The 12,037-nt window shown below is 35.6% G+C and overlaps 1 protein-coding gene across 49 annotated transcripts in view; it reads left to right on the top strand.

Annotated features, from left to right (window-relative positions):
* LOC106868437 (retinoic acid receptor RXR) overlaps positions 1-12,037 on the top strand; it is a 584,509-nt gene that overhangs the window by 522,122 nt on the left and 50,350 nt on the right. For 27 of the 49 annotated variants that reach the window (XM_089360965.1, XM_089360923.1, XM_014913707.3 and 24 more), the window contains one exon: positions 1,847-1,882. The exons of the other annotated variants lie outside the window; for them this stretch is intronic. In XM_089360965.1, coding sequence (XP_089217091.1) covers positions 1,847-1,882 — 36 coding nt within the window. The remainder of the gene's footprint in view (positions 1-1,846; positions 1,883-12,037) is intronic. 49 annotated transcript variants of the gene reach the window in all.

The raw sequence follows: 12,037 nt of genomic DNA, 5'->3' as shown, positions 1-12,037 counted from the left end.
TTTTCCTTATTTTTCTTCTGTCCTTCAGTAATAAGTGTTTGTGTGTGATGGCTGCTAAATTAATAGGGAAGATTTTAAACGGATTTTAAATTTTCTCTTTCATTTTTATGTGCATTACTTTTTTTTTTCTGGTGGTGGTGATGGTAGGTATATGGGAGTTCTGTGTAAATATATGTTCATGTATTTAATGATCAGAAACTGCAAAATTTGCAAAGTTTAAAGACCTGGAAGCTTAGCCATGATTGGGAATCTAAAGGTTATCAAATGATTGATTACACATACACTCAGACACCTACATGCATTGACAGAATTTCTTAAACAAATTTATGCTGCAATATTTTATTTTATATGTTTATTTGTGTTCCTACACACGTGCGTGTGTCTTCTGCGTTTATGAAATTCTTTTATACTACAGATCAATACTAGAGCTTTAACTATAATTACTCAAATTGTTTGTTTTTTTTTCTTTTTTGCATTTAGAAAATAAAATGTATCTTGTATATATGTAATCTGTAATCTTTAATGATGAAAAAAGAAACAGATTAACAGTTTTTGATTATTTTCAATCTTTTTATCCTTTCCAAATTTAAAATGTGGGGAACGTTTCAAAACCTGCCTAGTCCTTTTCTTAAACACTTAACAGCACATTTGATGATATCCTTTAGTCACGAGTGAAACACATACTACAAACAAATACAGTCATTAATCTATTATAATTTCTTGTTTATAATAATTCTTCTCCATTCACTGCCTTCTATTTTTCTAATCTCTCTCACCAATAATAATTTGTAGGTACTACCTATAAACACCAGTCACTGGCACCATCACAGTACCATACTTTTTGTTCTCGGGAAGACATGGCATGTGCCTTTTCACCCATATCCCAACTATTTGTTATTCCAGCATGTACTATTCATTTCTTTATATTTAATAACTAGTTGGTAAAAAAGAAATTTCAAATTTTTTTTTTTTTATCCATAATATTCCACTCTTTATAGTTTTTCCAGGCTATGAAAATTGTGCTTAGTGACTCAAGCATAATGTTTGGTTATACACTAGATGTAAATTGTAACCGGCAGGTTTTTTTATTTTTTAAAAATATTTTTCATTTATCTAATAAAATTTTAATTTAAAAAAAAAAAAAAAAAACTAAAGTTTTTTTTTAAATTTAAGATTATCTTTAGCATTTAAGTTTAATATTTCCATTCTAATTTTTTTCTACTAAAACTAAAAGTAGTAATGTTTAGCTTCGTTTAGGTGTCATTTTCTCCCTCCCTTTTTAATTATCCTAAAACTTCTGTATTTAAACTATTGCAACTAGTTGTCCTTGTGACTTTGCCTTAAGCTAACCTCTTAGCTTTGACGAATCTGCTGTGGCTTGAATGAAACTACACAACACGCTATTATTGCTTCAAACATTTCTTGTTCCTTACCCCTCACACCCAGCTTGACTATATAAACTGCACTTATCATTTAGCAGTCCTAGTTTATGTATGTATATATTTATTTTATACATATATATACATAGATTGGCTTGGTCATGTTCTATATTATTTAATTTTAATACTGAAACTAAAATATATAATTTTTCCCATTTTGTTTATTTTACTTCATTTTTATTTTCCCTTTTTTCCGTTGATTTCAGGCCAAGCCTCTTACACAACCGTCCAATATTTTGGCACAATTTAGACTTTGTTAAACACTTACGAGCTTCCATTTTATTACAGATTAATTTGAATCTGTGTTAAAATATTTGAGATGGAAGAAACCCTTATTTTCTTTTAAGGGATCAGAAGATTAGTAACTTTCTGATTATAATATATATTTTTTATTTTTTTTTTAAAAGATGTGTCAAGACAGGGGAAAGAACGAGACTTTAAAGGTAGGCCCCTTAATATTGTAAATCATTCATTAATTTCTTAGTGCTGAGTCAACCTCAATTCATCTGCTGATAAGACTGCTTGAACCATTAAACTAGTATCTAGTTGCATTTATTCATCTTATCACTTACTTGCCATTTGCTTTATATCATAACTGCCATACATACAGATGTGCACAAGTACACACATATGTACAGACACATGCAGCTGGTAAAATACGTATGTGCACATATGCCCATACTTTCACTTGATGCATATGTGCATTACAGTGGGCATACTTTTATTTATACTTACATGATTTCACTTCATTCAGATAAAATTGATTTTTAATTAATAGCAGTATTTCATTTTGCTGACTTGTCATCTGATGGAAGCATATTGTGATGGTGACAAGAGACATGTACATAAGACAAGAGTTCATTAGAGAAAACTCGGTGTTACGGTGTTGAGAGTTTTTTCTTTTATCTTCTCTCCTAAATTTTTTTTTTCTCATGTAACATATTGCTCTTAATATTCTTTATGAATCTTCGCACATAAGCATATTCCTGTTTCTTCATAAAAATGTATTCATAAACAATGAATTCTTTCTACAAATGTTTTTATTCTGACTTAGTATGTAACATGCTGTCAACCTCTCAAATTAAACAATGGCACTGAACGTTTTTTTTTTTTTTTTTCACCTTTGAATAAAATTCCTGTGAATGCAAAAATAAAATGTACATTTCTTTGTAATTATGGAAATGCAAACATTTACAAATTCTTCTAATTCTATAACATTTTAGAAATTGTTTCAAACTATACAGTAAGGTAGATAATGGCAGTGGGAGATCTTCTAAATTCTTAATGTATTGAATGCGCCTTTATACTTCCGGAGATACTGTTGTTAAACTGATCCATGGGAAAAACTAATATTAAATTTTCACCTAAGATTATATTTTCAATTAAATACTTTGTTACCCTTTTTATTTCGTAGGGGTTTAATATAAACAATTCAACTAGAAGTTTAACAATATTTAAAAAAAACAAAAGAAACTTATAAACAAAATATTAAATTAGCTAGATAGTAAGTTATGAAAATAGTATTGCAAAATTGTGTACCATTGTTTATTTGCTTTGTTGAATAGTAAATTACCTGAACTGTTCAGTTTTTTTTTTTTTTTTTCCCCAGTGAGAGAGAATAGTAGGGTTTTTTACTGTGTTGAAAGTTTCCAACTTTTTTAATGTATTGCTTTAAGTTTTTACAATATTTAGAAAATGTATATTAGAGCTGCGTCATTGTAGGTATTGTAGATACTAAGATGCATTGTAACTATTTAATCTATATTTCTATTAGTATTATTTCTATTTGCCTATTTGTGTTGGTGAGCTAACAATGGGAATCCTCGGTATATTTATTTGGTAACCAGTTTTTTTTGTCAAGTCAAGCCATAGTTTTTTAAAAGAAAAGAAAAAAATTGTCACATTAAAAACTCTAGTTCTAGGCACACTGTGTAAAATAGCCCCCCCCCCCCCCCCCCCCGGGCAGTATGATTAAAGCAACAGTGTGTTTGACTATAAAGTCTGCTCAATCAGGAATGAACTGGAGACTAAACAATGTTTTACTTTTGAAATCCTGTGCATTCTACTGATTTGTAAAGTATCAAACCTTTTTGTTATTCTTAATGCAGCAATGTCTTTAATATATTTGCAGTTGTGGTTACTAGTTTAGAAATGATGTCCCAAAACACACTCTTGTCATTATCTTAAGCAATTCAGTGTTATAAGTTCCTAAGAAAATATTTTTATTTTAAATTAAGCCTTCTGTGGTGTATATATGTTTAAATATCACTTGAACTAGCGAGGAGAAAGATATCTGGTATATAAGTACCATGTTTTTAATTGAAATTACAAAGGAATATATCTATTGAAGAAATGCATTAATGATTTAATAAGAAAGTTAAGTTTTGCAATTTAGTTAATTAGAAAATTTTATCTTGCCTAGGTACTGCTTCCTTGCTAATTATTTGCATCTAGCCATAGAAACCATGCTAAAGCAAATACCGGAGCTTATCAAACTGCCCAATGCATACCAGGAGACTCTTTTACTTATTTCAGTCATTTGACTGCGGCCATGCTGGAGCACTGCCTTTAGTCGAGCAAATCAACCCCAGGACTTATTCTTTGTAAGCCTATTATTCTATCGGTCTCTTTTGCCAAACCGCTAAGTTATGGAGACATAAACACACCAGCATCGGTTGTCAAGCGATGTTGGGGGGACAAACACAGACACACAAACATATACACACACGTCGTCGTTGTTTAACGTCCGCTTTCCATGCTAGCATGGGTTGGACTGTTTGACTGAGGACTGGTGGAACCAGATGGCTACACCAGGCTGCAATCTGATTTGGCAGTGTTTCTACAGCTGGGTGCTTTTACGTGTCACCCGCACGAAGGCCAGTAAGGCGGTTCTGGCAACGGCCACGCTCATCTCGCTCGAGAAACCTCATGTGTCACCCGCACAGGAGCCAGTCCAGGGGCACCAGCAATGATCTCGCTCGAAAATCCTACAACAACCCCACACAAGAGCCAGTCCAGGGGACTGGCAACGATCTCGCTCGAAAAACCTCATGTGTCACCCGCACAAGAGCCAGCCCAGGGGCACCGGCAACGATCCCGCTCGGAAGATTTCATGTGTCGCCCGCACATGAGCCAGTCCAGGGGCACTGGCAACGATCCCGTCCCGCTCAAAACATTTCATGTGTCACCCGCACAAGAGCCAGTCCAGGGGCACTGGCAACGATCTCGCTCGAAAGATTTCATGTGTCGCCTGCACATGAGCCAGTCCAGGGGCACCGGCAACAATCTCGCTCGAAAAACCTCATGTGTCTCCCGCACAAGAGCCGGCCCAGGGGCACTGGCAACGAACATACATATATATACATATATACGATGGTCTTCTTTCAGTTTCCGTCTACCAAATCCACTCAGAAGGCTTTGGTCGGTCCGAGGCTATAGTAGAAGACACTTGCCCAAGGTGCCACGCAGTAGGACTGAACCCGGAACCATGTGGTTGATAAGCAAGCTACTTACCACACAGCCACTATAAATTATGATGAGGATTAATTTTCTATTCTAAGTGAACATAAATTTTTGTATTTGATTCTGAATCTTCAACCAGTGTTTTCCTACATTAGGAAAATTCAGTTATAAATTTTATTAACTTTAGGATGTATTAACCTCACTACTATAGCGATATAATTGATAGATATTTTGTTAGTACTCTGATATTTAAATAACTTAAATAATTTTGAATAATTGCTTTTTTTCTTCTTTTTTTTCTTTTTTTTTTTTGTCCAAACCAACTCACTGAGAGAAAAAAAGAATGCACCTCAACTTCAGTTTACATTGAAGACCTAGTAATGTTCTGATATTTCTAGAATAGGGTATGCATAATGAATTGCAGTGTTCTCCCACCCCACCATTACAAAGTTTTGCCATTGATTTATTAATGCCTTATTAGATATTTCCTGTTTTAAACTTTATTAATGAAGTAATGTTTTTAAAAGCAAATTTATAGCTTTTTTTGTTTTTCTTTTGCTGGGTTTCAAAAATTTGTAAATATATTCATTATATTCTCATTAGAAACTAGACTAATCCTTCTAGATAATTGCCTAAAATCTAGTCTGGTAGTTGCAGCCAACTTTGATTTACTAGCTACTTTTTGCATGTAAGTAGCATATGAAATAAAAGGCAACAACATTGAGTCTCAGCACTGCTTGGAAAGCTACTTCTCATAAAGGATATAATCAACTATGAAATAAATTTGATGTGGTTTGAGAACTATGATACCAACCACCTTGTCAGTTGTTTCAACCATTGAGGCATTTACTTTTGTACCTGATGCAATTTTGGCCAATATTTGTTGGGACAAATCAATTCAATCAGTAACTATGTGATTGATTTGACTAAAATCTGCTCTTGCACCTATTAAAAAATTGTATGTGTATGCACTTTTACATGTTTCAGTCATTGGACTGCAGACATGGTGGGGCACTGCCTAGAAGGGTTTAGTTGAACAAATTGACCCCAGTACTTATTTTTAAGTCTGGTACTTGTTCTATTGGTCTCTTTCGCTGAACTGCTAAGTTGCATGGATGCAAGCAAGTTGTCAAGTGGTGGTGGGGGATTTACACAAAAGCTCTTATTTTCACACACTTTTAGAGAGATTTTTAATTACATTTAGTGGAGAATTATTGATCAGATTTGATCTTGAAGATCCATAGGGATGGTACCTGTTGCTGGTTTTCAGTGTTAAGTAAACAAGATTATGTGTATCTGTGTACCATGGACATGTCTATATAGGTATGTATGTCACTTTTAGTCACCATTTAGTGTCAAACTAACACTGGTGATTCTGACATTCTAATGTTGTTACACCAAGAAGATTGCCTTACTGTTCTAGCTGAGTAACTGGAAGAGACTTAAAGAACTGAGGTTCTACTCTCCAGAGTGAAGGTAGGAATGATAGGCAGTGGTACAGAAGATCCTGGAGGGTGTAACACCTAATTTTAGGATTGAAATCTATACTAACCCTTAAACTGGATACCACTGTATAGTGCCAAAAGATCCCAACCTCTTCGTCTGCACTGAGGACCCAATATTGTAGCAGTTTGGGGTGAAAGGCCTATAGCTTTTTAACATTTGGTGGGTGGGAACCTCGATGATGTGTAGACATGGATATGCCCAAAAAACACTTTGGCATGTTTATATTGAGGTACTAGATAAATCCACATCACAACAAGAAACACAAATGAAGGAAGCATTGTTCAACTCACTGATTCATGTGAATGCAACTTGGAACAAGGCACGTGTACATGAAATCTTACATATGATATTGCCCTAGTTTGGTCACAGCCTCTGGCTGAAACTAGTAACAATAAAAGTAAAAATTTATATAAGTATATATGTGCATATATAAAACAAATCTGTATGAACAGATGTATACATGTTAGCATGTACACACACACACATAGCTTATAAGGGCTGTACAAACTGTACAAAAATGCAAAAAGTAAAGTGAGTTAACAATGAAGTTAACCTGAAGGTAGGAGTCCATCAAGGCTCAGTCCTCTCCTATTCACCTTAGACCTGTGAGCCATCACAAAAGAGTTCAAAAGGATTTGAGACTGGCTGTCCATGGAACTTCTATGTTAATGATCTAGTTCTCCTAACTGAATCTGTAGTGGAGCTAGCAAGGAAATTCCAGAAATGAAAGCTAAACCTAGAGTTAGGAGGCTCCAAAGGAAACTAAGCAAAGATGGTTTCAGTAACTAGGAAAGAAGACAGGAATCTAGTATCTTTAGGGAAGTGAGCTTGCTTGATATGCAGAAAAGGAATAGGTATGAACTCCATACTCTGTACCCAATGTAAGCAGTGAACATAAGAAATATAGTGGAATGAAGGCAGGCGAACAGAGATGATAAACTTTGAATGTGATGAATGCACTGGGACAAACGTGCTATGAGCACACCATGTTCTCATAAATGCCATGGTGGTTTACTAGAAGTAGTTGGTAGCTATTTGTTACCTAGATGTAATTAACAGAATAGGTAGTTGTTAAAGAAAGTATATAAACCAGAGTAAGGATAAGGTTAAGAAATTTCAAGGAGCTGTTACTACTGCTGGTAATGAGGGTCTTTTCCCTCAGAGTGAGGGGAAAACCCGTAGGCATAAGAGGAATTGGACAACACTGATATGTATTTGTGCATCTGGATGCAAACAGTTGTGTAAGTGCCAGTCTATTAATGTGGATGGAGCTTGTGGAAGAGGGAAATCCATGAAAATATGGGATGGAGCTTGTGGAAGGCTGATCTCAGCACCTTAACCCTTACAGAAATGGCAAAGGACTGAGATGACTGGCAGTATGCAGTACTCGGGAAGACCATACCTTTTTGGTGAAACTGAACCTCTAGAAGCACTGCATGTGTGAATAATTGGGTCTCTCACTCCAGTTCTTTAAACCATTCCCATCACCTACCCAATTATAATATTTTGTTGTAACCATCATCAGAAATGCTTATTTCAGCTTTTCCTTGTAAGAACTTTTCTTCTTCACTATCCAGAACTATTTCACTTGATATCCATCCATTCTTCTTAAAACTATCTCTCTACTTTTGTCCTACTCAGAGGCAAAGTTATAATTGTGAGCTGCATAGAGACTTCACTGGCGCCAGTGTCACAAAATTGTACCCAGTACACTCTGTAAAGTAAAGAAGGCCACTCAGTTGTAGAAACCATTCCAAAACAGTCATTGGAACATGATCCAGTCCTTGGATCTTTTAGATCCTGTCAAGCCCTCCAATCCATGCCAGCATGGAACATGGTTGCTAAATGATATATATGTGTGTATGTACATTACATGCATTTATATATATATATATATTCATCACACACACAAAGTATTTGAGGATATATTTGGTAATTAAATAAAACAGTTCTAATCTCTCAAGAAGCCAAATATATTTTAATGAAAATTTGTGCACGTTCTTAATGTTTTATTCTTTGGTTCCACCTTCAGCTTCAATGAGTACATTACTGTGGGATTGGAATTGTTGAGATGTTTACACTAAATTCATTTTGGTCATTATCTTGACAGCAGCCTTCAGTGAAGTTGAGGATGTCAATTAGTCTCCCTTTCAACAAGGCTTTAAATGTAGTTACCTAATTTAAATCTGGTGAGTTTGGGGGCCACAAGTTTGGTGTTATATGATCATAAAGATTGTCAGCCATTCTTGGGTTTTGAGTGCTTTGTGTGAAAGTGCTGAGTCTTATTGAAGCAGATATGGTTTTTCCACTGTGTACCAGTAACATTAAATCTAAGACCGTGCAGAAAGAGGTTAGGTGACATGACCTTCATTATTTGCCTCTCCTAAAACTGTCACTGTAAACTTTGTCTACATCACTCTGGGGATATCAGAAGGATCGGCACATAACCATCTGTCATTTCTTGTTAGACCTTTGATCTTGGACAGTGCATTTCTCATCAGAGAAGAACCAAAGCAAACCTTGTTTGTGAGGGTTTTAAACTTTAAGCTTTTATGACTTGTGTTGAATGTCCTTGTGGATTATTGTTCTGAGAGTCCAATCTAGCATCTGAAATTCTTTGGTGATCATCTTCAATAATGCTTTGAACCCATTGGATGAATTGTAGTGTCCTTAGTGTATGAATGTTTAGATTTTTTTTCTCCCTTTGATACAGTTGAAAGGCTTCCAGAGCCATTTGAAATTTGTAACATAGAAAGTTGGCACCCACAAGAGCAACAATGACTGCATGTCTTTCATTTCTAGTTGTAAAGATTTTTCTGCCGTAGGGGATCAGAAAGAAATAAAAATTTTTTTTTTTTTTTGGTCTGAAGAGTGTAAATATACTGACAATTAAGTAGCCTCAAATACCCCTCTACCATATATTTATATACATGCCTATATATGTGCAGCCTATATATATATATATATATATATATATATATATACACACATGCGTATATTTGTGCAGCCTATATATATGTACATGCGTATATATGTTGTATTCACCATCCTAAAGTTGTGGTTTTGATTCCTGGACCAGGCAGTGTGTTGTATCCTTGTGCAAATTCACACCACTCTGCAATCAGTTTGACATCTGACATATGGCACACCATGTGCCTCTAGAGGCAATGTCATTTTATGGAGGGAATGAGCTTAATGTACAGTATAAGCATTTGGTCATAAACAAATCATCTGTGCAGGTTTTATTTATTGTCCATAACCCATGCTAGCATGGAAAGCGGACGTTAAACGATGATGATGATGATGATGTTCCTTGCTGGCCTTGATTGAACAGTTTGACAGGATCTACTGGGTCCAACGACTGCATCATTCTCCAGTTCCGGCTTTGGCTTGGTTACTACAGTTGAATGCCCTTCTTTGTGCCAACCACTTTACAGTGTGTATTATGTGAAGTTGCCATGCAGCTTGCAAGGCTTTGAAACTTGAGAAGAGGGTTGGCTTTTGAGAGAAGTGGGTGGTGTATAGCAGGTTCTTGTAATGGAGCTCCAAAGAAATATTGGTGATGAGGTGTCCAGGTGGCCTCTCAGGGTGTATGAGATGAATAGGAGTGAGACAGGAAGTAGCAATGTGGATGGGGGTTTGCAAGAATATATGGAGGAGCGAGAGAAGGGAGGAAACAACTGTAAAGCTTGGGTAGGGTTGATGGGTGAATGTAGAGAATGAGGGATAAGGGATGAGTATTGATACATGAGTTAGGGAAAGTACAGAGATGCAGAAGGAAAAAGAGTAAGAACAGCAGGATAGTAATGATATTGTTGAAAGCAGGAGGACAAGAGAAATGACATGTGGTCAGGCTGCAGAGGGTGGTAGTTGAGGGAGAAGCAGGTGTTGTACATGAGAGAATTTAGTGGATCAGTGTAACAAGCAGGTAGAGAGAATAATAATAATAATAAATGGCTAACAAGGGAAATGGTTCTGGGTAGCAACACACACACACACACACACACACACACACACACACACACACACACACAAACCACATAAACATTTGTACATATGTACACACATGCACATTTGTAATTGACTGATGGGTCTTCTGCTTATGTTACAAATTGTTGTACTACTTGCAATATATGTGTTAAATGTATTCAGAATTCTCAATGATTGGTTTGTAATAGTTTCTACAAACACACACCTGCCTGTAGTCAAGAAATGTGCGTAGTATGTAAAAGAACACATCTATCTGCTGACATATGCAGATATACATATATATCTAAGTATGTTGTTTTGTAGTGGCAGAAAAGAAAAGTCATAGGGGAGTGGCCATGTACATTGGGCAAGATATCACACATTTAACCCTATTTCACACTGAAATTCAGTCTGTAACAACTCATGGTGCATATAAAGCAAATTTATGTGGTAATTAGCACACTGTCATTTGCCTGATTCCTCAAATCCTAATGGAAAGTTTGCAGAAAGCCTTAAGATTATAAAAGAAGTAATAATGAAACTAAATCAAATTTCTAAGGTACTTCTGACGTGTAACTCCAACTTCTCAATATCAAATGGCCTGACATGCAAAGAAAAGAATCTTGCAAATTCATTACTTGATTTTGAAAAAAATAACTTGGCACAAAATATACTGTTCCCAACCAGAAACAACCTCCTAGATCTTGGTTTCCCCAATAATATAGAATTTATCTTCAGTGTGAAGTTATGGTGTTGCCAACAATTTTCTCAGACCACAAATAATAGAACTAGCAATTTATGCTCCAAAATTATTTAAAGATGTGTACTACACAAGAAGCACCCAAACTGTACTGGAAATCTATTCAAAAAAGAGATCCTGAAACAAAATTGGCCTAAGACTCTCTAAGCAAGGCATTAACATGAATCTCAGAATTTATGTCAATAATGCAAGTCATATGCATTAAATCTGTCCAGAGAAAAGAGCCATGCAAAAGCATTTCCCAAGACAGGTGGGACTCCATGAAATGAAAGATAAAGGTCCCAAATCACTTAAATGAACAATTTGATTACAGTGAGAAGTCCCACCTCAAAAAAGTACTTTTAGAAAGAAAATGAACTCAAACTCTACTATGTAAAAGAAAGCGAAGTTAGAGAAACCAGGTAGTTGAAAATATAAAAATGAATCCTAAGCTCTTTAAATTTACAAAAGAAATACTTTGGTGTGCTACAAAACAGGGCCACCGATTGAAGAAACCAACTCAATAACAGACAGCATACAGAAAAGCGAAATAATAAACAATTGTAAAATGTTTTCATGTCCTCAATGGGATGCCTTCAAATAAACAAGCCTCATGAGTTCTTCAACACTGAAGATCTACACTGGACGGGGGGGGTGGAATGTGACCATAAATTATATTGATGTAAAAAGACAGACATAATATCAAATATTGAGGGTTGAACACAAACTTAGCATGTACCCAGGTGGCTTTCCAATTATTCTTTTAAAGAACAATAAGAAAGCTCTGCTGGTATTTTTCCAGTATTTCCTCGCACCTGTATTATATTTCTTAACCACAATGGAAGAAGAGCAGCTGGTAAGAAGTACGGGCCTGCCACTCGGACTTCACTTGTGAGCAAAGTGATCACGTCCATAGAAGAAA

Source organism: Octopus bimaculoides, chromosome 1 (assembly GCF_046866305.1).
Source record: "Octopus bimaculoides isolate indiv1 chromosome 1, ASM4686630v1, whole genome shotgun sequence".
NCBI classification, from domain to species: Eukaryota; Metazoa; Mollusca; class Cephalopoda; order Octopoda; family Octopodidae; genus Octopus; species Octopus bimaculoides.
This window is presented reverse-complemented; position numbering and strand designations above follow the sequence as displayed.